The following is a 24944-nucleotide window of genomic DNA, read 5'->3' as shown; positions in this document are numbered from 1 at the left end:
TTATCATATGCCTGCCTTCTATTTAGCATAAGTTTGCTTATGTAGATGATGTAACTATATAAGATGAAGAAAACTATTGTAAGGTTGCTTTTTGGGTGAAGTTTTGTACCCTCACATGCCCAACCGGTTGCTTTGCTTGCTTTTATTGCTTTTATTGCCTTTTTACGATCTTTTAGTGCCAATAAATCTGTTACCAAAAACTTTTACCTGGAGTCATCTATAACAAATGGTGCGTTGGCCGGGAATCGTCTGAACCTTCACATCTTTTGAACTGCAAATGAAGGGGCGCCCCACAGCATTTTCTGTGGCTTCATTGTAGTCAAAAGACGGAATGGTCAGCACGATCAGAACTCAATAGAGGCAAGCAAAGAAATTTTTAATTTTTTTCTTTTAATTTTTTTCTTTTATTTTATTTTCCTTTTTATTTTTTTTCTTTTTATTTGGTGTTGTTTTGTTGTTTGACGTCCAATTGGAGGACGTGGACCCCGTAAAACTTCGTATACGAGATCCAAGCGACGACGACCATGGTGGTGAGAATACCGCTTGGGGGGGGAAGGATTCGGCTACATTTGTATTCGGCTACCGTAGTTTGAGTGTTTGAGTCTGCTGTTTCAGATTCTGCAAGGGGGGAGGTACGGTGGATCTGGCGCGGTGGCTCTGGCTGATAAAGAAGAGGGGTATTCGTGAGTAGGAATTATTTTGATTATTCCACTTGCATGATTATTTGTGGTATTGTTCCACTTGAATGAGTATTTGTGGTTTATTCCACTTGCCTAAGTATTTGTGGTAGCCAGGAATTGTATTCGTGAGTAGGAATAGTTTAGGCTGTTCCACTCGCATGAGTTTTTGTAGTAGCCAGGAATTGTATTCGTGAGTAGGAATTGTTTAGACTGTTCCACTCGCATGAGTTTTTGTAGTAGCCAGGAATTGTATTCGTGAGTAGGAATTGTTTAGACTGTTCCACTCGCATGAGTTTTTGGAATTCTTTGGATTTTTTTTAGTTTTTTATTTTAGTTTTATTTTATTTGTTTATTATTTGTAATATTTGTGGTAGTCAGGAGAAAATGGGACAAAAGAAGAGTAAGTCATCAAGGCAGGATGGAAAGAAGGCTTTACCTTCTATTCCTCCAGAGAGTCCGTTAGGAATGCTCATTCAATACTGGGAGGATGATGAACAGAGAAAAGGGAAATCAAAAGAAAGAATGATTCACTACTGTATGGAGGTATGGCCAAAAGAATCATTAAGACCACATGTGTTTTGGCCTATTTTTGGATCTTTTGAGGATTGGATTTGCCAAGCTTTGAACCATCATGTGAATTCTAAAAAGTGTTTTAGTAAGGAAGAAGCTGAATATGTTGCTATTTGGATTAGGGTCTCACGGCCCTCTCCTGTTCCAATATTAAGAACTGAGGATAAGGACAAAGACAAGGAGAAGGAGAAATGGGAACCCCTAGATAACCTACCACCACCTTTTCAGCAGAACAGGGGTCAAAGTCCCCTACATCAAATAGCCCTGCAACCAACTTCTCCTTCACCCACCCAAACAAGAAGCAGAGTGAGGAATGATAGGAATGAACAAGAGGGAGACAGTGTAGGATTCCATCCACTCAGGGAAGTGCCTATGGGGGGGCAGCAAGGAGGGATAGGGTTTGTGACTGTACCTCTCAGTACATCAGATGTCTGCAGTTTTAAGAAAGAGATGGGTACCTTGCTGGATGATCCCTTAGGTGTAGCTGAGAGACTGGACCAATTTTTGGGTCCCAATATATATACTTGGAAAGAGGTGCAGTCTATTTTGAGTATTCTATTCACTGCAGAGGAAAGAAACAGGATTAGACAGGCTGGTATGAGAATATGGGAAAGGCAGAACCAGGGGGGGCCACCAGGAGATCAAAAGTGGCCTAATCAAGACCCTGGGTGGGACCATCAGCAGCCCCAAGGGAGACAGAATATGAGTGACCTGAGAACTATAATAATACAAGGAATTAGGGAAGCTGTTCCTAGAGGACAGAATTTTGATAAAGCTTTTAGTGACCAACAGAGGAAAGATGAATTTCCCACGGAGTGGATGGGAAGATTAAAGAAAGATTTGCACATGTACTCTGGAATAGACCCCAATCCTGCAGTTGGAGTGATACTTCTCAGGACACAGTTTGTGGTAAAATCATGGGGAGATATTAGAAAGAAACTGGAAAAGATCGAGGATTGGCAAGACAGGGGATTAGAGGAGTTACTACAGGAAGCTCAGAAAGTATATGTAAGGCAGGATGAAGAGAAACAAAAAGCAGAGGCTAAACTGTTTGTAACTGCTGTAAGGGAAAGTCAGAAGTCAGGCAGCTGCTCGGACCTTTGGGGTACTATCGATCATGGATAAAGGTGTCAGGGGCTGTATCTTCTGGGGACAAGAATATCTAATGAGTCCCCAGAAGGAGGAGGTAATTTTTTTTTGGTAGATATGGGAGCAGAAAATTGATTATACAAAAGACTCCTAAGACTCCTAAGAGGGTTGAAAAGGAAAAACCCCAGCAACAGTAATTGAAGCTAAAGGGGAACCTTTTAAGGTGTCCCTGCTTGAAAACTATAGAAATAGAATCTGGAAAAGGATTTGTTTAAATGATTTGTAAGTTGTTTCAGAGACTGAATACACTCTCTTGGGAGAGATCTTTTTTTGTTTTGTCAACAACAGATTGCAGCTGTCCAGACTGCAGAAAAAGGGTGGATGCATGTGTCGCGAGTGAAAGGACAGTAACCTCTGATCCTGGAGAGATTAGAGTGACTCTACAGACAAAGCAAAACTGACATCAGCATGAATTCCACACCACTTATACAGATGATTGGAAGCATCTCCGAGACTGCAGTTAGTGCTGACAGATAAGTACTCGATGCAATACTGTAACATCTCAGTCTGAAAGCTCCGGAGCTTACAAGACAGACTCACCTCCTGAAATATATGCAATAGTGTGTGATATTGAATCTGTGTTGCAAGAGAACATTGAGGAATATCCCCATTTCATTCTGTGTATAAAACATCATAGAACTCATGGGGGATGGGTAACTTGTAAATGTTTTAAATGCTGTAAGAAATGGTCTTGTATCTCTTATAATTGAGGAGTATTTTGTCCTGAATGCTGTAACTGTAAAACTGTAAAAGTAGGCCCAAAAATAGGCAGTTTGGATTGATAAATATAGAGATCTTATTTTGTGGTAACGAAAAAGGATTTAAATCCCCATGGAAAATTCTTGAAAGGGATTGGCATAAGTGGGAAATAAAGGCTAGAGAAATTTTTAGTTAGGGATACCAAGAACAATTAGAATAGAATAGAATGGAATGGAGTAGGCCAGGTTGGAGGAGGCCTTCGGGATCGTCGTGTCCGGCCTATCGACCAATCCAGCCCACCTGATCAACTGGGCCATGGCACCAAGCACCCTATCGGGTCTCCTCCTGGGCACTTCCAGTGGTGGTGACTCCACCACCTCCCCAGGTGGCCCATTCCAATGGGCAATCACTCTCTCTGTGTAGAACTTCTTCCTGACATCCAGCCTAAACCTCCCCTGGTGCAGCCTGGGACTGTGTCCTCTTGTTCTGGTACTGGCTGCCTGGGAGAAGAGACCAACCTCTGCCTGTCTACAACCTTCCTTCAGGTAGTTGTAGAGAGCAACGAGGTCTTCCCGGAGTCTCCTCTTCTCCAGGCTAAGCAACCCCAGCTCCCTCAGGCTCTCCTCATAGGGCTTGTCTTCCAAACCCCTCATCAACTTCATTGCCCTTCTCTGGACTCGTTCCAGCAAGCCAACATCCTTCCTAAACTGAGGGGCCCAGAACTGGACACAGTACTCGAGGTGTGGCCTAACCAGTGCAGTGTACAGGGGCAGAATGACCTTCCTGCTCCTGCTGGCCACACTCTTCCTGATGCAGGCCAGGATGCCATTGGCCCTCTTGGCTGCCTGGGCACACTACAGGCTCATGTTCAGCCTACCAGCACGCCCAGGTCCCTCTCTGCCTGGCCACTCCTCATCCACTCTGACCCCAGCCTGTAGCACTGCATGGGGTTACTGTGACCAATGTGCAGAACCCAGCACTTGGATGTGTTAAATCTCATGCCGTTGGATTCTGCCCATCTGTCTAGGTCCCTCTGCAGAGCCTCTCTACCCTCCAGCAGATCAACTCCTGCCCCAGCTTGGTGTCATTTGCAAATGACTCAATGCCCTCATCCAGATCATAAATAAAGATGTTAAAGAGCATGGGGCCCAGCACTGATCCCTGGGGCACACCACTGGTGCCTGGCCACCAGCTGGATGTGGCACCATTCACCACCACTCTCTGGGCTCTGCCTCCAGCCAGTTCCTAACCCAACTCAGCGTGCTGCTGTCCAAGCCAGGGGCTGACAGCATGGCCAGGAGTTTGCTGTGGGGGACAGTGTCAAAAGCCTTGCTGAGGTCCAGGTAGACTACATCCACAGGCTTCCCCACATCCACCAGGCAGTCACCTGATCATAGGAGGAGATCAGGTTTTTGAAATTGAAAGGGTTAGTAGAAGGAAAAAAAGTAAGGAAGACATAAGAAAAATTATTGTACAGGATTTTGAGGGAAGTGGAATTGAAATAACAAAAGCACAATGGGAAATGGTAAACAAGCTAACTGAGGAAGCAGAGAAGAGACTCCGAATGAAATCTTAAAGTGGGTTAAGGAATCTGTGGGGCTCCTGAAGAATGTAACTGCTGCCAAGAAGACATGACACCTGGCTGCTGGTTGCACCCAGTAGGCTAAGGAGGCAGAGTTAACATCTACTGGTGGAGCCTAATCTTGATCCTAACCCAATTTTTGTATAAGGAGTCCAATCAAAATCAAAGACCATGTTCCCATGTGTGGATAAATTCTCTTCTAATATTAGTAATGACAGGTAGGTTGAAAGGCCATTATGGAGCTAAGATTATAACATCATCTGAAGTAAAGGTATGAGAACAGAACACTTATCTGCAGTTGTTGAAAGGGAGCACAGTCAGCTCAGTCAGTGGAGCATGAGACTCTTAATCTCAGGGTTGTGGGTTCAAGCCTGCATCAGACAGGCAGTAGTGTCCTTTTACTGTTGGATATGTTCCCAGCTACCTGAGAATTCAGCATACAGGTTTCCTTTGATAGGGACAGTCTTTCCTGATGTAACAGAAATACAAAAAGCATTCCAAAAGCCCAGCAACTTGAGGATTGTACCAAGATTCCACAATTTCAGTTAAGGGGGAGATTACAATTTGAAGAACCCTTGGATGTAAATATACCTGTACCCTGGATGTGGGAATGTAATTTTTATAGGACAGTAATCAAAGTGTTCACAATTTATTAGTTAGGAAGAAGGAACTATGGGGAGCCATGATCAGACCAGAAAGAAAGAACACATACCTAAAGGATGGCTGATACCTATTGGGTCAGGATGGTATTGGATATGTGATAAAAATGCTTATAAAGTATTACCCTTAAGCTGGTAAGGAAGATGTGCTATAGGACTGGCCTATCCTCATATCTTTATAGTAAATCAGCCACAGGAATTACTCAGGAGCTTTGCAAGAACCACCAAAAAGGGAGCAAATCCACTACCAACCAGGCATAGCAAGTTTCATAGTTTTGCTAGGAGTTTTCTACCTTGGTTTGGGGTTAGTGAACTTGAAAAAGCGATGGTAAATTTTTCTGCTACAGCTGAAATTATGATGAATGCAAGCATAGATGCAATAAAAGCTCAATAGCTTGAAGTCAATAGTCTCTCAAAACAGGTTAGCTTTGGATTTCTTACATGTTGTATGTGTAGACATAAATGTAAGCTGTTGTAGTTATGTTAATCTGTAGTTTTGTTAAGTGATTGTCCATCACAATCAAATATTACATCAAATTTCTTTGGATGATACTTCTTCTGGATTTAAAGAAATATGGGATAAGTTAACTTCTTGCTTATCAAATATAAGTTGCTTTAAAAAATTGTTTGTAATACCTGTTGGACTAATTGTAATACTGATCTGTGTAATTCATTGTAATTGTTGGTTTAAAATGGTAAGACCTTTAGGTAAAATTGTTTATGCCAATAAGTTACAAGCAGATGGTTATGATCCAATTAAGAAGGTTCTGAAATATCTGGAAATTTTAACACAAATCAATGGTGACAAAAAGAAAATGGGGGATTGTGATGAATATACTGGTGATTTGTGTTAAAATTGTAAGACTTAGAGTGCACTGGGATTAAGGGTCAGGATCTTGTGAGGCCTGTTTAGAGGGTAAAGGGAAAGAAACCTATCTTGCAGACTTGCAAGGACACTGTCTGGTTAATTGGAGACATCACGGCTGAGAAGGAGCTGTCTTAAAGATAAACATTCAGAACTGGGAATTTGTTTTCTTCAGATAAGAAGCCTGCACAATTGAGCATGCGTGCAAGTGGATACTTTGACCCTTACCACACTGAATGTAGGGAGAAGGGATTTGACCACCTATTCTAAGACTCATTATCATATGCCTGCCTTCTATTTAGCATAAGTTTGCTTATGTAGATGATGTAACTATATAAGATGAAGAAAACTATTGTAAGGTTGCTTTTTGGGTGAAGTTTTGTACCCTCACATGCCCAACCGGTTGCTTTGCTTGCTTTTATTGCTTTTATTGCCTTTTTACGATCTTTTAGTGCCAATAAATCTGTTACCAAAAACTTTTACCTGGAGTCATCTATAACAAGATCACCTCTAACAAACAGCAATTACTTGCTAGAACATCCAACTGATTGTGCAGCTTAAGCACTGTTGATGTGAACAGGCAGCTAAGAAACCCAACAAACCAATTTAACTTTGCTGGTGTTACCTAGCACTGCCCACATCTCTTATGAACACCATTTCCAGCACATATTTCATCCAAGAATAGCACAAGTACATCTAAATTTGCCCATCAGCTCACTATTTCAGATGTCAAATGCATTACAGATACTGCTGAATGAAACTGCTCTTCAGTGCTTCATTACCTCCCCATAGCATGGCAGGCAGTAGCGTTCAGTACTGCTCACAACAGCAGAGATTCATCTCTTCAGCAGATTTCTGCAGAGAGAGCTCACCTAGCACTGAATTGACCATCTGAACTAACACATGCAAGTTAGAACATTTTAAAAGGCCTGACTAGAGATCATTTGGTGTGAAAATTGAGAAGGAAAGCATACAGGTGACAAGTTACCATCATCTAAACTGAAATAGCAGGAACCAGAAGTGAGGACTAATTATCAGTTGGCATCCAAAGGGAAAGAAGAACAAGCACTCAGCCAAGTTTGCTGCACTGAACCTTACATCTGCCATTTAGCTATTTGACTCAAGAAATCAGCCTTAGAAGTAGTGAAAGAAAAAGTGGAAGACAAACACTTCATGTACACCATGTGCGTGCTGAGATTTGTTGTGCCTACAGATGGAGAAGGATAATAGAACAGTATCTAGAGGGACAACACATGATTTATTCTTTTATTTAATAAGACAAAAAAAGCTCTATTCAGAAGGATTATGAAGTCCTCAGGCAAACTGCTGATGAGCAAACCCAGTGGGACAACAGCAGCACCACACATTTCTTAGAAGGGAGATGAAGTAGCAGCTCCCAAGCATAAGGTCACTTCAGTTTGATGAATAACAGAAAGCAGGGAATGCTGGAAGGAGCAGTTAGCCAGAGGAAAGCTTCAGCTCACAGGCAGAGGAGTTTAATCTTCTGCAGAGTTCTGCAGACAATCTCTAGCCAAGGAGATTAATAAACAATACAAAAACCCCAGGAAGCCCAGATAATTTTGCCCTCCGAGTCCTCATGAGCTAGCCACAGAGAGGCAGCTCACCCATTCTGACTTTCATTAGGCCTTGGAATTAAGGATGTGTAAAACCAGTACAGAAACTCTAAAGCTGAACCAGTCTTAAGAGAAAGGGCTAAATGACTTCCTATTCATCTTAAGACAAGTAAAACCCCCCAAAGTAAAGCTAACAGAATACTCTATTACTAAAAAACAGGAATGGAGTGAATCAAGAAATAAACTGAAGCCAAATACAGTGAATGCTCCAAGCAATGTGTAGTAACACAGACAGTGATGGATAGTTAACTAAAACAGCTCTACACCACCATCTAGAAACTCCAAAAAGCCCATCTAGGAGCCACCACTGACACACAGGGCAACAGCTATTATCCACCCAGTTCATCTGGTCTTCAGCAAAGTAAGCTGACATACGGCACTGATCAAATGAATCTATACCCACAGCTTCAGCCAAAGCATAGAACCCCCAGGAAGACTCCTGAGCACAGAAAAATGCATACTGCTAGGAGTATTTCTACTCTTTCCACATTTTGCTGCAGAGGTAGGCAATGGCTAGGAAAAAGATGTAAGACAAATCATAATAGGGCACAATTAGAAGCGAATTAAAACAAGCTCACGAGAGAATACGTGAAGGACCCATTTTTGGGTTAATCAAACCAAAGCTAAATGCTTCTCCAGAAGAAACACTACCAAGTCATTCTCTCTCTGCTCACTGATAAAGAGCTAAAAATGAACTACATGTAAAATACAGGCTGGCATGTGACAGCCCATCTGCTTTTAAGTTTCATTGAGTAAATGTAATTTGATTAGTGTGATGGGGAAAATTCAAGTTAGCAACATTTTGCAACCCCAAACAAAACACTCAAACCAAATTTAAGGGTCTGAACAAGCTAAAAATATGTAAGGAAGAAAATCAGGTGCCTCAGCAGAAGGGTATAGAAGCAGTATGATGACAGAGAGCTCAACCTACGTCTTCCTAGAAGGAAAAACCAAAACAGCAGGAATATGAGAGGGGGGTCAGAAACAGGCATCTGACTGTAATGCATAATAAATCACAGCACATGATTACTGCTGATTAACATCTCTCAAAACAGACAAAGCTTCCTGGTAAAAGCTTCAGTTCAGCTCACATTTACATTTTAAAAGTACAGCCAGGGTATCAGTTTTATCAAGGGCTCACTACTCAATGCCTTACAATAAAGTGAAGCAAAGCTTCAACACGTGTTGTACGAACCATTAAGTCTTCTCTACCCCAAATTCTGATGTTAAACCATTGCACAGCAGGAAGCAGTCAGTCCTGAGGAGCACTCACTCAATAACCAGATCTAGAACTCTCCAAAATTACTTAAGAGGCTCGAACAGGAAAAGGGTTTTTTTAACAAGTATCATTTTTAATCATACAGAGCTAACATTACATTGCTGTGAATCAAAGTAGCTTATGTGGGGAGACAAAAGAATTTTGAACAAGTAGATGAAGATAGTTAGGTCTGCTTCTAGTGTAGCAAAAAAAAAAGTCCAATCAAAAATGTCACTCCCCAAGCTATAACCTCAGTATTACAGGTGATGTTGGACAGCTTCTCACTCAGGACAGTTCTGATCCAGGTCCTGCGCTCTGGTCACAACAACCCCAAGCAATGCTACAGGCTTGGGGCAGAGTGGCTGGAAAGCAGCCGGGTGGAAAAAGGTCTGGGGGTGGTGGTGGATGGCTGAATATGAGCCAGCAGTGTGCCCACATGGCCAAGAAGGCCAGAGGCATCCTGGCCTGGATCAAACCAGTCTGTCCCAGTATTGGACCCTGGTGAGGCCACAGCTTGAGCATTGGGTTCAAGTCCAAGTGCCGAGTACTGCACTTTGGCTATGACAATCCCATGCAGAGCTACAGGCTGGGGTCGGAGTGGCTGGAGAGCTCCCAAACAGAGAGGGACCTGGGTGTGCTGATCGACAGCCGCCTGAATATGAGCCAGCAGTGTGCCCAGGTGGCCAAGAGGGCCAATGGCATCCTGGCCTGCATTAGGAATAGTGTGGCCAGCAGGAGCAGGGAGGTCATTGTGCCCTGTACTCTGCATTGGTTAGGCCACACCTTGAGTCCTGTGTCCAATTCTGGGCCCCTCAGTTTAAGAAGGACATCAAAACACTTAAAGGTGTCCAGAGAAGGGCAACAAGGCTGGGGAGAGGCCTTGAGCACAAGCCCTGTGAGGAGAGGCTGAGGGAGCTGGGATTGTTTAGCCTGGAGAAGAGGAGGCTCAGGGGTGACCTCATTGCCCTCTACAACTACTTGAGGGGTGGTTGTGGCCGGGAAGGGGCTGGTCTCTTCTCCCAGGCAACCAGCACCAGAACAAGGGGATACAGTCTCAAGCTGCGCCAGGGGAAGTTTAGGCTGGAGGTGAGGAGGAAGTTCTTCACTGAGCAAGTCATTCGTCATTGGAACGGGTTGCCCAGGGAGGTGGTGGAGTCACCGTCCCTGGAGGTGTTCAAGAGGGGACTGGACGTGGCACTTGATGCCATGGTCTAGTCATGGGGTCTGTGTTGATAGGTTGGACTCGATGATCCTCGAGGTCCTTTCCAACCTAAGTTATACTGTGATACTGTGATACTGTAATTCTGGGCGCCACAGTATAGGAAAGAAATTGAGATGCTGGAGCATGTCCAGAGGAGGCATCATATGAGGAGCAGCTGAGGGAGCTGGGGTTGTTTAGTCTGGAGAGGAGAAGGCTAATGGGAGATCCTATTGCTCTATACAGCTCCCTGAAAGGAGGCTGGAGGATGGTGTTAGTCTCTTTCCCAAGTAATCAGTGACAGGACAAGAGGAAATGAGTTTAAGTTGTGCCAGGGGTGTGTTAAATTGGACAATTAGGAAAAACCCAAAAAACTGGGAGAGTGGTGTGGCACTGGAACAGGCTGCCCAGGGAGGTGGTGGAGTCACCATCCTTGAAGCTCTGTTCAAGAAGCTGTAGATGCAGTGCTTCAGGATATGGTTTAGTGGTCATGGCATCTGGGTTACAGTTGGACCTGATGATTACAAAATTCCTTTCCAACCTTAATGATTCTCTAATTCTAATGGACAAACAAATATCTGATGACATAATTAAAGAGCACACCAGCAGTATTTGTTCTGTACCATTCACCAGTGAATTTTTTCTTTCCTTATTGACAGGTAAGTGCACAACCTTTTACAACAGTAAACATAGAATCATTTTGTTTGGAAAAAGACCTTTAAGATCATCAAGTCCAACCTTTGAACAGAATGACAGAAAGGGACCACACAAAGTATTTAACTGCTGCTTGTACAGAACCACAATGAAGATAAACACCTCTCCCCAAACCCAAGTTAAACACAGAGGTGGTTTTCCCTCCCAGTGCACTACAAACAAGAAAACTAAAGTGCAGGCAGCACTGTGAATTACATTCAAGATGTCACCTCCTGTCTCACTTGAAGTTTGGGAGACTTCAAAGTCTGCCACAATAAACTTTCAGAAGCTTAGTGCTGTCAGTGAATTTGTGGAGCTCCTGGGGGCACACAGTGCCATCAGCTTTCTGAGAGCATGCAGCCTATTTTAAAAGGCAAAGGCAACAAGGACAACTACAACCTTCATCTTTTCAAGGTTTTGCATAGAGGGTGGCTAAATTCAGACCCCCAAATTAAGAATAAGAACCCACAGCAAGCATCACAAAGAACTGTCAGGACTTTTTCTTGGAATATTATGCTCTAGCTCAGCAGTGACTTTCTAGAAAGATACTTTTCAGCTAAATACAGGACATAGAAGGGCATCTATCCCTTATGTCACACAAAATACTAGCACAAAGCACCCACACAGCAGAGCATTTAGTCCCTGCAGACCAGTAAGACATCTATAAACAATTACCTCATGAAGAAATGTTTTCCCCCATCTCTTGTGTCCTAAAAGTGTGAAAATGCATTAAGAGTGTTTGAGACAACACTCTCCAGTGTCAACCATGGTAATTTAGTTGGCATCCATACCAGAATGTACTGTGGGAGCAGGTGGCCACAAGCCCAGCTCTACCGCTCAGCGTCCTCTGCCAAAACACTACAAAGCTGCCAATACCTAAGTTACCTGTTCCTCAACCCTTCCACTTCTCCCAACTTCCCAATAGCTGGATAAAAAGCTACAGTGTGACTCATGTTTTAATCCTGACAAATCTGACTCCACCTGCTCAACAGAAGTTATTTTCAGAGGATGCAAATGCAAGGCAGCACTGGGCCACTGAACAGCTCCTTGCCCTTGGCTTCCAGCAGCACCTCCTGATGGGAAACCAGGAATGCACGGACATGATGTGTCTATTTAGGAAAGCAAAAGGCAACCAGGCGCATCTGAACTCATTCCTCTCAGTTCTCCAAGCAGCGAATCACAGCACAGGGCTTCAAGGGAAGTTTGTCATAAACCCAGATACATCAGGGCAGATTTTAAATTTAGTGCTTTAAGTTATGCCTAGAAGGGTTTTGCCTCCTTTTTCAGCAGCGTTTTAATTAAGATTAAGGTTTCCCTTCCTCGAACCAGCCTGTGCAACCCGTACAGCATCCCTGTATCTCGCGTTCACCACCACATTGCTGCGTTTCCAGACGTGCTTGCCTAGAAAGTTACTCCTGGCTTAGAGGGAGGGCAGGCATCCCCTCTTTCCCCTCCGGACACGTCCAGGAGCGCAGACTCCTGCCAAGGGCAGACACGCACGTCGGGGCTGTCCGCTGCCTCCCAGGGTGCCAGCAGCTCCAGAGCGCCAGCGTCTTGGCGGAGCGGCCTCTCCCCGGGACAGGGCAGAAGGATGCCACCGAAGTGTCTCGGGAGCCCTCCCAGTCCCCGGCTGCCAGTTACTTACGGTCTCTGGAGCGGCTCCTCGGGGATGGCAGCCGGAACCTGCTGCTGCTGGAAGGAGCGCAACGACTCGAAGGCCTTCATCAACTTCTCCATGGTGGCCATGTCCGCTCCGCCCGCGCCGGCGGCACCGACCCGCAACTCCTCCCCGCCCTCTCGCAGGCGTCCTCCTTCCTCCTCCCGGGCCTAACTCTCGTCCTCCTCCCGCGGGAACCGCTTTCTCCCGTTATCCCGGCGCTCTCAAGCCAGCCGAGGCGCCGCCGTCCCGTTCACGCCGTGCCGCCCGTCACTGCCGCAATGAATGAGGGAGACGCCGCAGGGGGCCGTGAGCACTCCCCAGCCGCCCCGCCGCCATCTTGGATCGGTCCCATCAGCCCCCGCCAAGCTGCCCCGCCCCCCGCGGGGCTCAGCCGCGCCGGGTCCGCATGCGCGGAACGCGGGCCCCGCAACGCGGTCACGTGCGGCGTGACGTACGTACACAGGGGCACGCGGGCTCGGGACGGGGCGGGAGGAGGATCGAGGGAGGGCCGCTGAGTCTCAGAGCCCGCCCGCAGCACCGTGGCGCCCCCTGATGGGGAAGAGGCAGTCCCGGTGCACGGGAGGTGCGGCCGGCCCGGCCCCGCAGCCACAGCGGGATGGGGTTTGTCGGAAAAACGGCGCTCGCTGGGAAGCCCCCCTCGCACGCTCGGCCCGGGGTGTGCCAGCGCTCCCTTTTCCCCGGGAGTTAGGCGGCAGCAGCAGCTCCTGTTGCACCTCCAGTGCGCCCAGCGCTGGCCTCGCCAGCCCTGTCAGAGCCTAAAGCGCCGCCGATGGGACCCAGGATGTCACCAGCAAAACGAAAGGATACGCTCCATGTGCCTACACATCAGGTACATCCCTGCTGACGGCGGAGCGGGTGGACGAGCTGACCTTTAAAGATCCCTTCCACCACAAGGCTCTTGTGATTCCTGGGCTACAGGAGGCAGCCCCTGCAGCTCCCCCCCTTCCTCTTTCCCGCAGGCCCAACAGCACGCAGGTGCTTGCCAAAGGCGCCTCCAGCATGGCAGTTTTATTTTGGGCTGCATCGAGCAGAGGAAACACTTACAGGAAGAGGACACTTAGAACTTGGCAAGGTACCCGCTAGCCTTTCGGCGCTCCCCTTGTCACTCTGAGCTTGCTTTGTCAGAGGAGACGTTTTGCACTCTTACAGGCCCAATAAACGTAGCCTAGAAGAGACAGTATACAAACTTAAATTGTTGATGCCATTGCTGTGCGCTCAATTGCAAAGCCAAGAGCAATGCAAGCTTCCCACTTAAAACCCTTCCTTGTGGTAGAGTTAGTTGCTGGTACAAGTTTTACATCACAGCTGATAGGTACTGGCACTTCAACTTCCATCTCAAACACAGGAAATTCCAGCAAGGGAAAGGGAGCTCTTGGGGCTTTTAAGGAAAGAAATTCCCACTAATGACGTGCTGTGTAATTTGGTTATTGCTAGCAGTGATGGACGAGGAAGCAGAGCTCATCTTGGATATTCAGGCCAGCAGCAGTCATGACAGAATCACCTTACTGATCCCATATTTGCCAAGTATTCACTAAAACAAGGGCCCTGCCAGTTAACTTTATGATCATAGTAATAAAAGATGAACGATTTAAAACATTTAAACCTATCTACAGTACTAAAAGCAAATCAGCTTCTAGCAACCCCCCCAATTTCATTATCATGTGAGCTTTTAAGGTTAAAAGAGGATTTTTCCTGATTAATTATGAAGCTACCAGAGTTGTCTCTGGAACATAAGGACCATGATGAAATTTTTATTTAGCAAGTGATACATGAAGGAAGATGCCAGCCTAGCTGGAGTGCTGCACGAACTCTGTGATAATTGCAGGTGCCACACCATGCTTTGAAATTCACTGAAGCACATTAAAAAGAGCCCAAGCTCTTAGGGAGATCAAACGAGCCACCAACCCAGCCAGTCTTTGCAAACCTGTTTTGAAGCTCACAATGCCTGCCAGTCCCCAAGGGCTGCTGACTCACCGGCAGGAATGCCAAGGCAGTGCCTGCCCACAAGCACACTCCTCTTTGTTCTCTTTCCCAGTTGCATTGGCAGTGTGAGCCCTCAGGCTCATTAACCCCCATTTGGGGTAACTGGAGAACTCCTCAGAGGTATCAGGTTTTGTTTTGGTGAGTACCTTATCAATAGGTTCTTGCAATTCAAACTAACTGCTGCATGGTTTCATACATATCACGTCACAGCCCCTGTTCAAACAGCAGCCCCACAAACAGCCACACTGGCAAAAGTGATGTAAAACTGGCAAGGGGCAAGCACAAGCAGGCAGGGTTAGAGAGCTGGCAGCTTTGCAAAGCCATCATTACCACAAAGAAAAATAAAGTTATAGTCTCTATGGAATAAGAATGAATAGCTGAAAGGCTGCATGTTACTCAGTGGATGATGATGAATTCACCTCAACCTCCAGGAGAAAAAAAACCACAAGAAACATGTCTATAACACAGACATTGAATGTCATGAACACAGGCTACCTAGGCACAGGTTCTCTCAATTTAATGCTTTTAAGAACAGGTGGGACAAGCACATCAAGAATATTTCCCACTCTGTCCTGAAGTCACACTGAGGCCAGCACTTCTGCATTTCCACAAACAATCCAGCGGGTAACTGGTGTGACCCAAACAATCCAACAGACTATCCTGGCTACCATCATAGACTGGGTAAATAAATCACAGTAATAGATGTGGTTGAGATCTCTGGCAGTGTTTAACTTTTATTTCAGGAATAACAATGCTAGAACACGTGGGAAAACAGCTGATACAAAGACAGTTCAGTGGTTTGGAAGTACTGGAACTCACACATCTCATGGAACAGTCATCTCTGAGGAAAGTTACCTACATCTCATGTGCACAACTTGTCACACTGTAAGGATAGTTATGGAATAAAATGCAGAGGAGACACCATCATCACCAAAATGAGTCAGGCAGGTAATTCAAAACCTAAGTAAACAAATTTTTCCATTATTTTAGTACTTCCTAAAGGGTATTTTCCAAAAATATATACTAAGGGGGTAACTCCAATGACAAATTTGTGCAATACTAAACCAAACCGAAGCAAAATAACACCACTTCTGTTGGCTTTAGTAACTTGTAAACAAGCATTCTCCATTTGTGTAAAAAGCAATGAGAAAATTCTTGCATTTGCACAGTTTGAAAAAAAAATGGAAATGCAGTCTGAAAATGTGGGGTTTAGTTGGTTTTGAATAGCTTCTATCACTGATTTCTCAATTTAGAATTCTGTTCTGAGATGGAGATGTCTTTCATAATCACACAACCTTCACATCTATTGTTTTACCAATGACTTGACGGGGGAGACAGACATACAACATCCTCTATGAATTGTCTATGGGATTCAACCACCTCCCTGGGCAGCAACTTCTGGTCTTTGAGAAGCCTTTCAGTGAAGAAGTTTCTTCTACAATCCAACCTAGACCTCCCTTGGGGCAATCTGAGGCCATTTCGTTAGAGCCCGTCAACTTGTTATTATCGAGAAGAGACCAACACCCACCTGTCTTAAACCTCCTTTCAGGGAGTTGTAGAGAGTGAAGACCCCTCCTTTTCTCCAGAATTTACACAGTAATTATTTTTAAGTGCTTAGTTTGTTTTCAAGCAAGACTGTTCTGTTGTTGTTGCACTCCAGCAGCATAACACCGCCTCTATTCTAGACACTACACTTGTGGGGAGGGGAAGAAAAATAATAAAAGCAGACTTTTTTTAATAGAAGAACCCTGAGGCATGAAGATTCTACTCTGTTGGTCATGACATTCCACAACCTTAAGTACACCAGTAAGACAGCGGTTCATTGCTTCACAGCTTCTGAAATTTGAGCTGAATATAGAGATTCATGAGGTATGCACAAGCAGACATGAAGACCTGCATACACAAACACGTGGAAACACAAGCCACAGAAAAGCAGGGTTGACCACATGCAAGTAACTCCTCCAGAATTCCATAAATCTTCCTGCATCTTGTACCAGTAGAACAAAGTAGTGGGGCTGCTGGATTGTCTCGCTGCTACGAGAGCCTTCTAACCGCTGGTGAATTCATGGAGGTATCATGAAGTCACACAAGGACAAAAATTTACCTTGGGTCCTGTTTGGGGGGTTGGGTTTCTTTGTTAAACAGCTTGATGGAAACATGAGGCTACATCACCAGTCAACACAACCTGCTGCCTTGCCCTTCCTTTGACTTCTGTAGGACATAACTGAGACGAGCAAAACTCATACTACATTTATCACAACACAGTGTTTTGCTTTCAGATGTTCTCCTCTCTCCTTGCCCTTTTCCTGCTTCCAAAATGCATCTCCAAGCTACAACTACTCCAGCAAAGACAGACATGTAACCAATGTCAGCCACCTTAGAGAGCAGAACACCTTCATCTCCATGTACCATATAAAGAGAGTTTTGCTGATCCTTCCAGTTCCTTGTCTTTTCTAATTCATTAGGGGAATCACATTAGGTAATATCTAGTTATTATTATGTGGTCATTTTTCTAGCCCCAAAGGGACCCATTTATAGTGGAAAAATGCCATCTTGAGCCCTACTAGGGGAAAAAACCCCAAAACAATGACTAAAAACCACAAAGCAACAATTTAAATCCTAATCCTGGAAACATGTAGTTGCTGAAACCCAATTCAATAGTACTCAGAACATAAGAAAAAACTACTGAAATTAAACTAACTAAAGCTTCACAAAAACATACAAATCCTCCACTTTTTGCATGGAGTTCCTTGTTCAAAGAATAGGAAGTAGGAATAACCACTTCTTAGGAACAACTTCCCTTTTCTCTTCAGCTAGCTGTCTTTCTTCACAGCTCCCTGCATATTAAGTGTGCAGTTTCAGAGCTCCAAAACGGGAGTTATTTAAGGTCCTTCCTCCTAAAACATGGAAAGAAAATTTGAACTACATGATAATTAGACTTTCAGTTTTATTTCTTTTTTCTTTGTTAAAACCAATTTCTGTATTTTCTTCATAAAAATTACTCAGCTTGTGTCCATGGTATACTTGCCCAAATTTGGGGTTGCTCTAAGCAGGCCTTACATCCAGGCTGTCAGCTCCTATGTCTACCTGTGCCTCAGAGCAGCAAGCCCAAGAGCTTAAAAAAATGAGCCCCCCTTCTCCAACCAAGGTATTTCTAAAACACTTTTGTTAGTTCCCAATTTCTCCATGCCCAGCTTTTTAGAATCCTTGTATTCTTGTGGCACATAATAAGGAGGGTCAGGCCAGACTCTGCCAGCTCATTGTCTCATTCATAATGGTTCCAGCCAACATCCTTACTTCAGATATTTCTGTCAGGCATCCCTTCACTATTGCATCACACTATCCTCCAGCAACTCATTCAAACTGTCTCTCTGCCAGTTTCTCCCTTTGGACTTTCTAGGGCAGCCATTTTGCTGTCCTCTGTGCCATTTTATACATCAGGAAACATGGACTGAAAACACAGGAAGAGAACTCCATTCCTCATTTCTGTGGCACAGTAGCCAAGAGGAACAATTTCAGACAGGCACCAGCTCTGCCCCAGTAGGATTTAAGACACTGGTTTTCCAGCTTTTTTCCAAATTCTAAGCCATTACTACATCTGTTACTAAAGAAAAAAAAAATACTATGAATTAAAACCTGACCATAGCTTTGAGTATCAAATGTATCCTGTGAGTTTCTCAGAAGCAGCCTAAGTTTCTTCCAGTGGGTCTGTGGATCACAAGCAGAAACCTGTTTGAGGTAGAGGGGTATTCAGTTGCTGTGTGTGTATAATACATGTGTCATCTGGCTGGTGCCCTGGAGATTGGAGAGAAAAAATAAAATGCATGCTCAGTGGAGATGAATCCTCAGAATACAGAACTAAATATGTGATGAAGGTCAGATCTCCATCTCCAAGAGCATTTCATTAGGTCTCAAGTCCCTAACTCAAATTTCAAAACCAGAAGAGGTTCTTCATGAAGTGTGTTCCCCTAAATTCATTCTCATACACAGCTTAGTAGTTTTCACTGGAAACTTTACAAAATGAAGCCTTGGAGTCCAGAAGAAAGGACATTTAACAATCTGTGAAGCAGTTGGAAACAGTTATACTAACAAACATCAGGTAATGGTAACTAAAATTTCCATACCAGCTCCACACCTGCATTAAGCAATCATTAAAGGCAGGTTTTAATGATTAAGTTTCTAAAGATTATAAGGACAGGTTATTTACAGAATTAAATCTGATACTTACTACTACCTTGTCCTCCCCTCAGTGGCAGTGATTGCTGAGAGCCCTGTTAACTTTGTGCATCACAAGGTAACAGGCAGAGAGGTTGGCAAGATGAGCCCATGCTTTGCTTTTGAACTTCCTATGTGTAGTTGTAAACAATTTCATTTACAGAAAAAGAAAAAGGAGTCCCCCACAGGTAAAAATAAATCCTTTCAGGAAAGGCAACCAAGTACTCAAAATGCAGTCCTCAAATTTTGGCATAGGTCTACTCCATGCCAAGAGACTGTATGGAGAGGATGTGTAAGAAGGGTAGAAAAGAGAAGAATGGGGCAATACAGTTTTTATAGGATTAAGCTAAATGTTCAGAATTCTCTATATACAGAAAGACATTCCACAGAGACAAGACAGTAAAGAGCAGTTCAAAACAGCTGGCCACAGCACACTGAATTCCTTTTGGTTTTTTCCTTAGCAATTGCTTGAGAGACACACTAGGTAATAGCAGTGCCGTGCTGCTGGGTAATAGCAGGACTATGAAATGCATCAGTACAGCAATTTCACTGTTAAGAAAAGAGACTAATGAACAAGAAGAGTTTTACCAGGAGCATACAAAGTCAAGTTACATCGATGCAATAGATAGTATCTCTGTACTTAAAAAAATCCCTTGTATTATTTCTAGAATCATTCCACTGGAAAAAAAAAATAGTAATAATAATAAATCAAGATAAATCAAAGACATACAGAAACACACTCACTCAAATGGCACTCATTGCTTTTTGTACAGTTAAGCTTTAGTGAAAATATACATCTTAAAACAAATGAAGTACAAATGTACAAAAATCCTTGAACTCAGATAAAAAATATATATAATACACTTTGCTACAGAGATATAAAACATTTAGTTTGCTCATCCTTTCTGATGAGGGTAAAACAATTCAAAGTCTGGAGGACTCCTGCTCGTCATCACTGCAGTCAGATTTAAAGCAGACCTGCAAGACAAGATACAGACCATTCAGCTGCAGAACTGACACCACTGTTGGTTAGTGTGCTTTATGTGGCACACAAATGCTTTGGGGGGGTGAGGGTGGCTCTTCTTCAAGCATATTTTACTGCCTACTAACCAAATGCTTTGGGAATATCAAAGGAAACCACAACTCAATCCCAAACCTCAAATCATTAAAGTTTCATTTAACCTTAAGTTCTTTCTTTCTTTTAACTTCATAGGACAGTGAACTGCTGACTTACTACTTGTAAACCAACTACAGACTCTTAGGCTGTAACAATTATTTTAGAACTCTTTCTCAACACATAGAACCATATCTTGGGACAGTATGAAGCCTGCTGATTCAGCTGGAAAAGACTGCAGTGAGACACAAGCCTGAACTTTAGTTACATGAGATTATGGGTGCACTTAACCATTTCTTCTATCCCATTACTCTAAGTGAGGCAGGGGGGAAAGTGAATTGGAAAAGGTGAATTAAAAATGACAGTACTATTATAAATCCCCATTAGCATTGTACATTTAGAGAGGGGAATTGTCAGCTGATGACAAAAAATGCCATCATGCAATTTTAATACGTGGCCCTGTTGTGGCTACTTAATGATGTGCTCCTAGCAATTTTAACATCCCATTTCTCCTTGAAAGTAATTTCTGCAGAAGTGTTCTCTGCTGGCATACACTTGTGCTTCTCAAGATAATTCCATGCTAAGTGCAGGCATACTGAGTAAGCAAAATTGTGTACCACATCTTCAGCTGAAAACCTTTTCAAATAGCCTCTCTCTCCTGACCTATAAACCAGCACAGTATGCCACGTGTATTTTAGGTCACACTCAATTCATGTACCTGCTGGGGAGTATAAGGAAAGGCTGTGCATTAGCAGTGATTTAAACACATCTTATGTTGTTGTTTTAGTAAAGGCATTAAACTAACTCAGATATTACAACATTTCTTTCTTAATCCTTTTTCACATTCACTGATTTTTATTTGATTAATACACTAGAGTGACTTATTGGGAGCCCAACCTTCTAAATGAGCGAGTCCTAGGAGTTGCACTGCTCTACCACACTCACTTCTGAGTTCTTTAGTCAATTTGAGTTTTTACAGAGAGGGCCTCAATTAGCTCTGAAGTCACCTCCTCAGAAGTTTTTATAAACAACTGGCAAAGTACCTAAGGAGAAAGACCCAACCTAATATCTTCAGGAAAGAAGGACCTACAGCACAGCTGTTAACAGCACACACTACCTTTCCCCATGTAAGAGCTAGCAGACACTTGACGAAGATGGAATGCTGAAGGAGGAAAAACTCCCAAAGTAACAGGGATTGCCACAGTTCTGAATTGCAGGGCAGGGACAAAGCCACAATAAACCAGAGTTCATTAGTTTCAGTATCCAGGGAGCAACTCAGCTCATCCTATCCCAAAACTGAATGGATGTTAAGGTGTTTCTGGCAATTTTCTTACGGAAGAAAAGAACTACTCTTACCTCTCCACTGAAAAGTCTGTGAAAGAAGCCCCTCTTTGGTTTAGGAGACCTCTCTCTGTCTGGTGACACAGTACCATCAGTTTCATATGCATTGATATCTTCAAAGCATCCTGTTTCAATCATCTTTGAAAGACATGAAACAAAATATAAATGAAATATCCACCTATGCCTCTCAAACAAGTTCCAGGTGCTATCTGTTTACTCTGTCTGGTTCAGAAATTACTTATCAAAAATAAAAACCAAACCCCAATACTGAGAAAGAAATTGCACAAGTAGCATTAAAGACATTACTGATCTCAGAAAGTTACTAGCATCATAAAACAGGGGGAGGACATTCATAACAGAAACTACCATTTTAAATCATTATTACTGAGTGCTGCTCCTGAAAGAATAAAGACTTGAATGCTCTAAACAGACTGGACTGCATATAGATGCAGCAAAATTCTAGTGCTCTCTGCAGAATACTAGAACACTCATGCACTGGACAGATGAAAAAGCTTTAAGAGAAAGTCTGACTCAATTGATATTCAACTGTTTGTTTTGCAACCTCAGAAAAGGTGAATCTGCAGTTCTGCATGGCCATGTCAGTGGGATACTTTGTTGACACACAGTTGTGACACACAGTTTGCACTGTGCCTATTTGCCTTTGAATGGCATCCCATCCCTCTCATATGATCAGCAATACTGAATACCAGGTGAGAGAAGGACAAGAAAACGTGGGGATACTGATGCTAAAGACTGTCCTGTCTGCTCTAGCTATGGTGTCAAGCTGTCAGATTCTATTTTTGTTTAGCATGTTATTTATGTTTCAGGGAACAACTTTGTGCTGGGTTGAGGCAGCCCCCTTCCCCACCCCTGGCAAACAATAAACACTCAGACAAACGGATTGCAAAAGTGATGGAAAGTTTAAATAGAAAGCAGTGAACTTTTACAGAAAAGCAAAAGCACAGTGACAAAGAAAAGTCCCAAAACAGACCCAGAGAGAGCCCATCCCCACCTGAGGGTACACCCGAGACCCCCAGGGCTCCTTCTTCCCCCTCCCACTGCTAGGCTAGTCTCAGCTGGCCAGATCTGAGACTGCCCATCCCCCCGTGGCCTTGGGCCTAGCCAGGCCCAAAGCCAGGAGACATCTCCCCAGTTACCGGCTGACGGAGGAGGAAGAAAAGAGAAAGTGCTAGACTCCGCACTGGATCTTATAGTGGTGCAAAGGATTGTGGTATGAAATACTACATAATTTCCTGTGTCCACCCCTCTGGGCTGGACTTCTGGACACAGGAAGTAAACACTGCAGGGGGGCACCCAGCTCAAACTGTAACAAACTTTTTTTCTGAAGCCTCCCAGCAAAGTCTAAACCAGAACCTTCTTAACATCTCACAGAGAGAGTTCATCCTATAATTATATCCCTTATTAAAATCTTCTATAAAGCTGTGCCAAAGAAAATAACCTGTGAAAGACACAATACCTCATTTTGCCAAGGGATTGAGACACAACCCGTAACAAATTTGGAGTAGAAGTCATCATCTGTGGTATCCAGGTTCACTCCTTTCACTGTGGAGAACTGCTCTATGTCCAGGACATCTTTACAATACACGGCACGTGGCTGCAGTACAATACAAGATTGCTTCATTAAGCTTCTGGGATTTAGGGTAGGTGGGGAGGGTGTGGGGGTTGGGACTGGTTTTTCATCTTTCCTAGGTGAGCAGAGGGGGAGCAAAGTGTCTGCAATTTTATATTTCACATTGCTATCACCAATTTACACTATGCTGGAAAATAGAAATCCAAGAACTTAAAACTCTCTTCACAAGGCACCTGAGCAATCCCTTCCATCCATCCTGCAAGTCACAGGAAAGAACTTTTAAGCCCAGAAACAGTCTGCAGCTTCCTCTGGATTTTCTCATGGCTGTCACAATTCACTTTCTTCTGTCACTTTGCCTTGGACTCTGGAGTAATTTCTTCAAAGCTAATCTTCATTTGTTGAGCATCTGAGCTATGAAGGGAGAATTTAAAGGCTAAGAATCAGATACAAAGCTCCCTACCGCACTACTGCAAGCTGGTTTGTGATCTCAGATGAAACGCAGCTATCAGTGGCTACAGTGGTATTCTCCTGCCAGCTTAACTAACTTGAAAGATTTCTCTGGAGTTCCCTTGATTGCTGATAGAGGACTGTGACAGTTCTTGCCTTTTCAGATACTAATCAAATCTGTCTCACCTACTTACATCTGGCAAGAAGGGAGGTTCTAACATGTTAGCTTCCAGCCTCTTGAAGTTAATGTTCTTGAAAATAGGATGTTGCTTTACAACAGCAGCTCCATCTTCAGTGCAACCCAGTCGTTCCCCTGGATTTTTAGCAAGTAGCTGCAAAGACATTGGAGAGAAAAACCAGGAGATGATCTAGTGATACAATCCTCCAAATAATAATAATGGGGGGGGGGGGGTGGGTGTGGAAATCTATATTGTCTTTCAGTAAGTTTATTTTATTACTTGGTCTTTTATGAGATGAAATCTATCCTGGTAGCAAAATGGAACTGGAAATCCAAATGACAATATTTTAGGGGCAAGAAGATTTTCAGCAGACCAAAAAAACTAAATTAAAATAAAAATCCCTGAAGATTCCACCCAAATTTATATGAAAATGTTTCAACTGATGCCATGCTGAATAGATTTCTCAGTACAGATCTTACTTTCAGCAAGTACAGATCTTACTTTCAGCAAGTACAGAAGTACTTCTTTTTTTTCCCCAATGGCCTGAAGTAATGCACATATTTTGCATGAAGTAATACAGAAAGCTTTTGAAGCTTTATGTATGAATGTGCCTCTGAGGAAATTTAAGAGCATGCAAGACCAAAATATAAAATGAAGTAAAAATGCTGTTGTCCTGTCCAGCCTCCTTTAAGCAATAAAAGTGGTGTATTACTCTGCCATTTCTCCCCATGGCAGTATCAATGTTGAGCACAGTATTGTATTCCATCTGTAACTGCACCTGGTCCAAGGGACTTTTCATTCACATGATGAAAGAAGTCAATTTATGCAGCATTTTGCCTTGAAGAAAGTTCTGAATTCTCTAAGTTTGATAACAGAACAATTCATGGCCAACCACAAACTTCCACCTGAACCAAGGGAAGATTTAAGAACTCCAGCTTTGAAAAACGTTCAATGCAAGATGTTAAAAGTAGTTCATCTCTTAAAAAGGACTAGAAATTTCATGTTCAAACCTCTACATCTCTTCACCCACCATCCTGCAGATGGATTTTGCCTCTTCTGAGAACTTGTCTGAATATATTTCTTGGTCTTCCTTTACTCGCCGGTCAATCTCATCCCGTTTGACCCTTTCCTTATGCTTCCTGAATGGAGACTGTCCTTCAATCATTTCATAAATCAAGCACCCAAGACCCCACCAGTCTGGGCTGAATGTGTATTTTTCATTTTTGAGCACTTCTGGAGCTACAAAACAAAACCAAAGAAACCTCATCACAATTCACTTCAAATTGGTTTAAATACTGGAGAACCTCTCAGGTACTCTTTTGGCTCTGTGCTGAGATCTTTTTGTAACTACTCTGTACTTTAAAGAAAAATTTCTCCAGTAAGGACTCCAAGAGATCCTAGATCCA

At 43.4% G+C, this 24944-nt stretch overlaps 2 protein-coding genes and 2 long non-coding RNA genes across 7 annotated transcripts in view; 2 read left to right on the top strand and 2 right to left on the bottom strand.

Moving 5' to 3' along the window:
- Positions 1 to 12995, bottom strand: part of HTT (huntingtin) — an 87749-nt gene extending 74754 nt beyond the window's left edge. For all 3 annotated transcript variants that reach the window (XM_068149633.1, XM_068149634.1, XM_068149635.1), the window contains exon 1: positions 12633 to 12995. In XM_068149633.1, coding sequence (XP_068005734.1) covers positions 12633 to 12733 — 101 coding nt within the window. In that variant the 5' untranslated portion in view covers positions 12734 to 12995. The remainder of the gene's footprint in view (positions 1 to 12632) is intronic.
- LOC137446709 (uncharacterized) lies at positions 12 to 6680 on the top strand. The gene is made up of 2 exons (XR_010988699.1): positions 12 to 530; positions 616 to 6680. It is a non-coding gene; the product is annotated as an uncharacterized lncRNA (long non-coding RNA).
- A 154-nt stretch (positions 12996 to 13149) lies between the features above and the next one.
- LOC137446708 (uncharacterized) lies at positions 13150 to 15481 on the top strand. The gene is made up of 3 exons (XR_010988697.1): positions 13150 to 13497; positions 13628 to 13740; positions 15395 to 15481. It is a non-coding gene; the product is annotated as an uncharacterized lncRNA (long non-coding RNA).
- GRK4 (G protein-coupled receptor kinase 4) overlaps positions 15360 to 24944 on the bottom strand; it is a 40155-nt gene continuing 30570 nt past the window's right edge. Inside the window, exons 12-16 of one of the 2 annotated variants that reach the window (XM_068149631.1) lie at positions 24569 to 24777; positions 23554 to 23691; positions 22799 to 22936; positions 21337 to 21459; positions 15360 to 19844 (exon numbers count right to left, since the gene is read on the bottom strand). In XM_068149631.1, coding sequence (XP_068005732.1) covers positions 19791 to 19844; positions 21337 to 21459; positions 22799 to 22936; positions 23554 to 23691; positions 24569 to 24777 — 662 coding nt within the window. In that variant the 3' untranslated portion in view covers positions 15360 to 19790. Of the gene's footprint in view, positions 19845 to 21336; positions 21460 to 22798; positions 22937 to 23545; positions 23692 to 24568; positions 24778 to 24944 lie in introns of those variants that run through there. The other variant, XM_068149632.1, reaches the window with a different exon arrangement.

The sequence above is a fragment of the Melanerpes formicivorus genome, unplaced genomic scaffold (assembly GCF_026170545.1).
Source record: "Melanerpes formicivorus ecotype bairdi unplaced genomic scaffold, bMelFor1.0.p_v2 SCAF_18, whole genome shotgun sequence".
In the NCBI taxonomy this organism is placed as follows: domain Eukaryota; kingdom Metazoa; phylum Chordata; class Aves; order Piciformes; family Picidae; genus Melanerpes; species Melanerpes formicivorus.
This window is presented reverse-complemented; position numbering and strand designations above follow the sequence as displayed.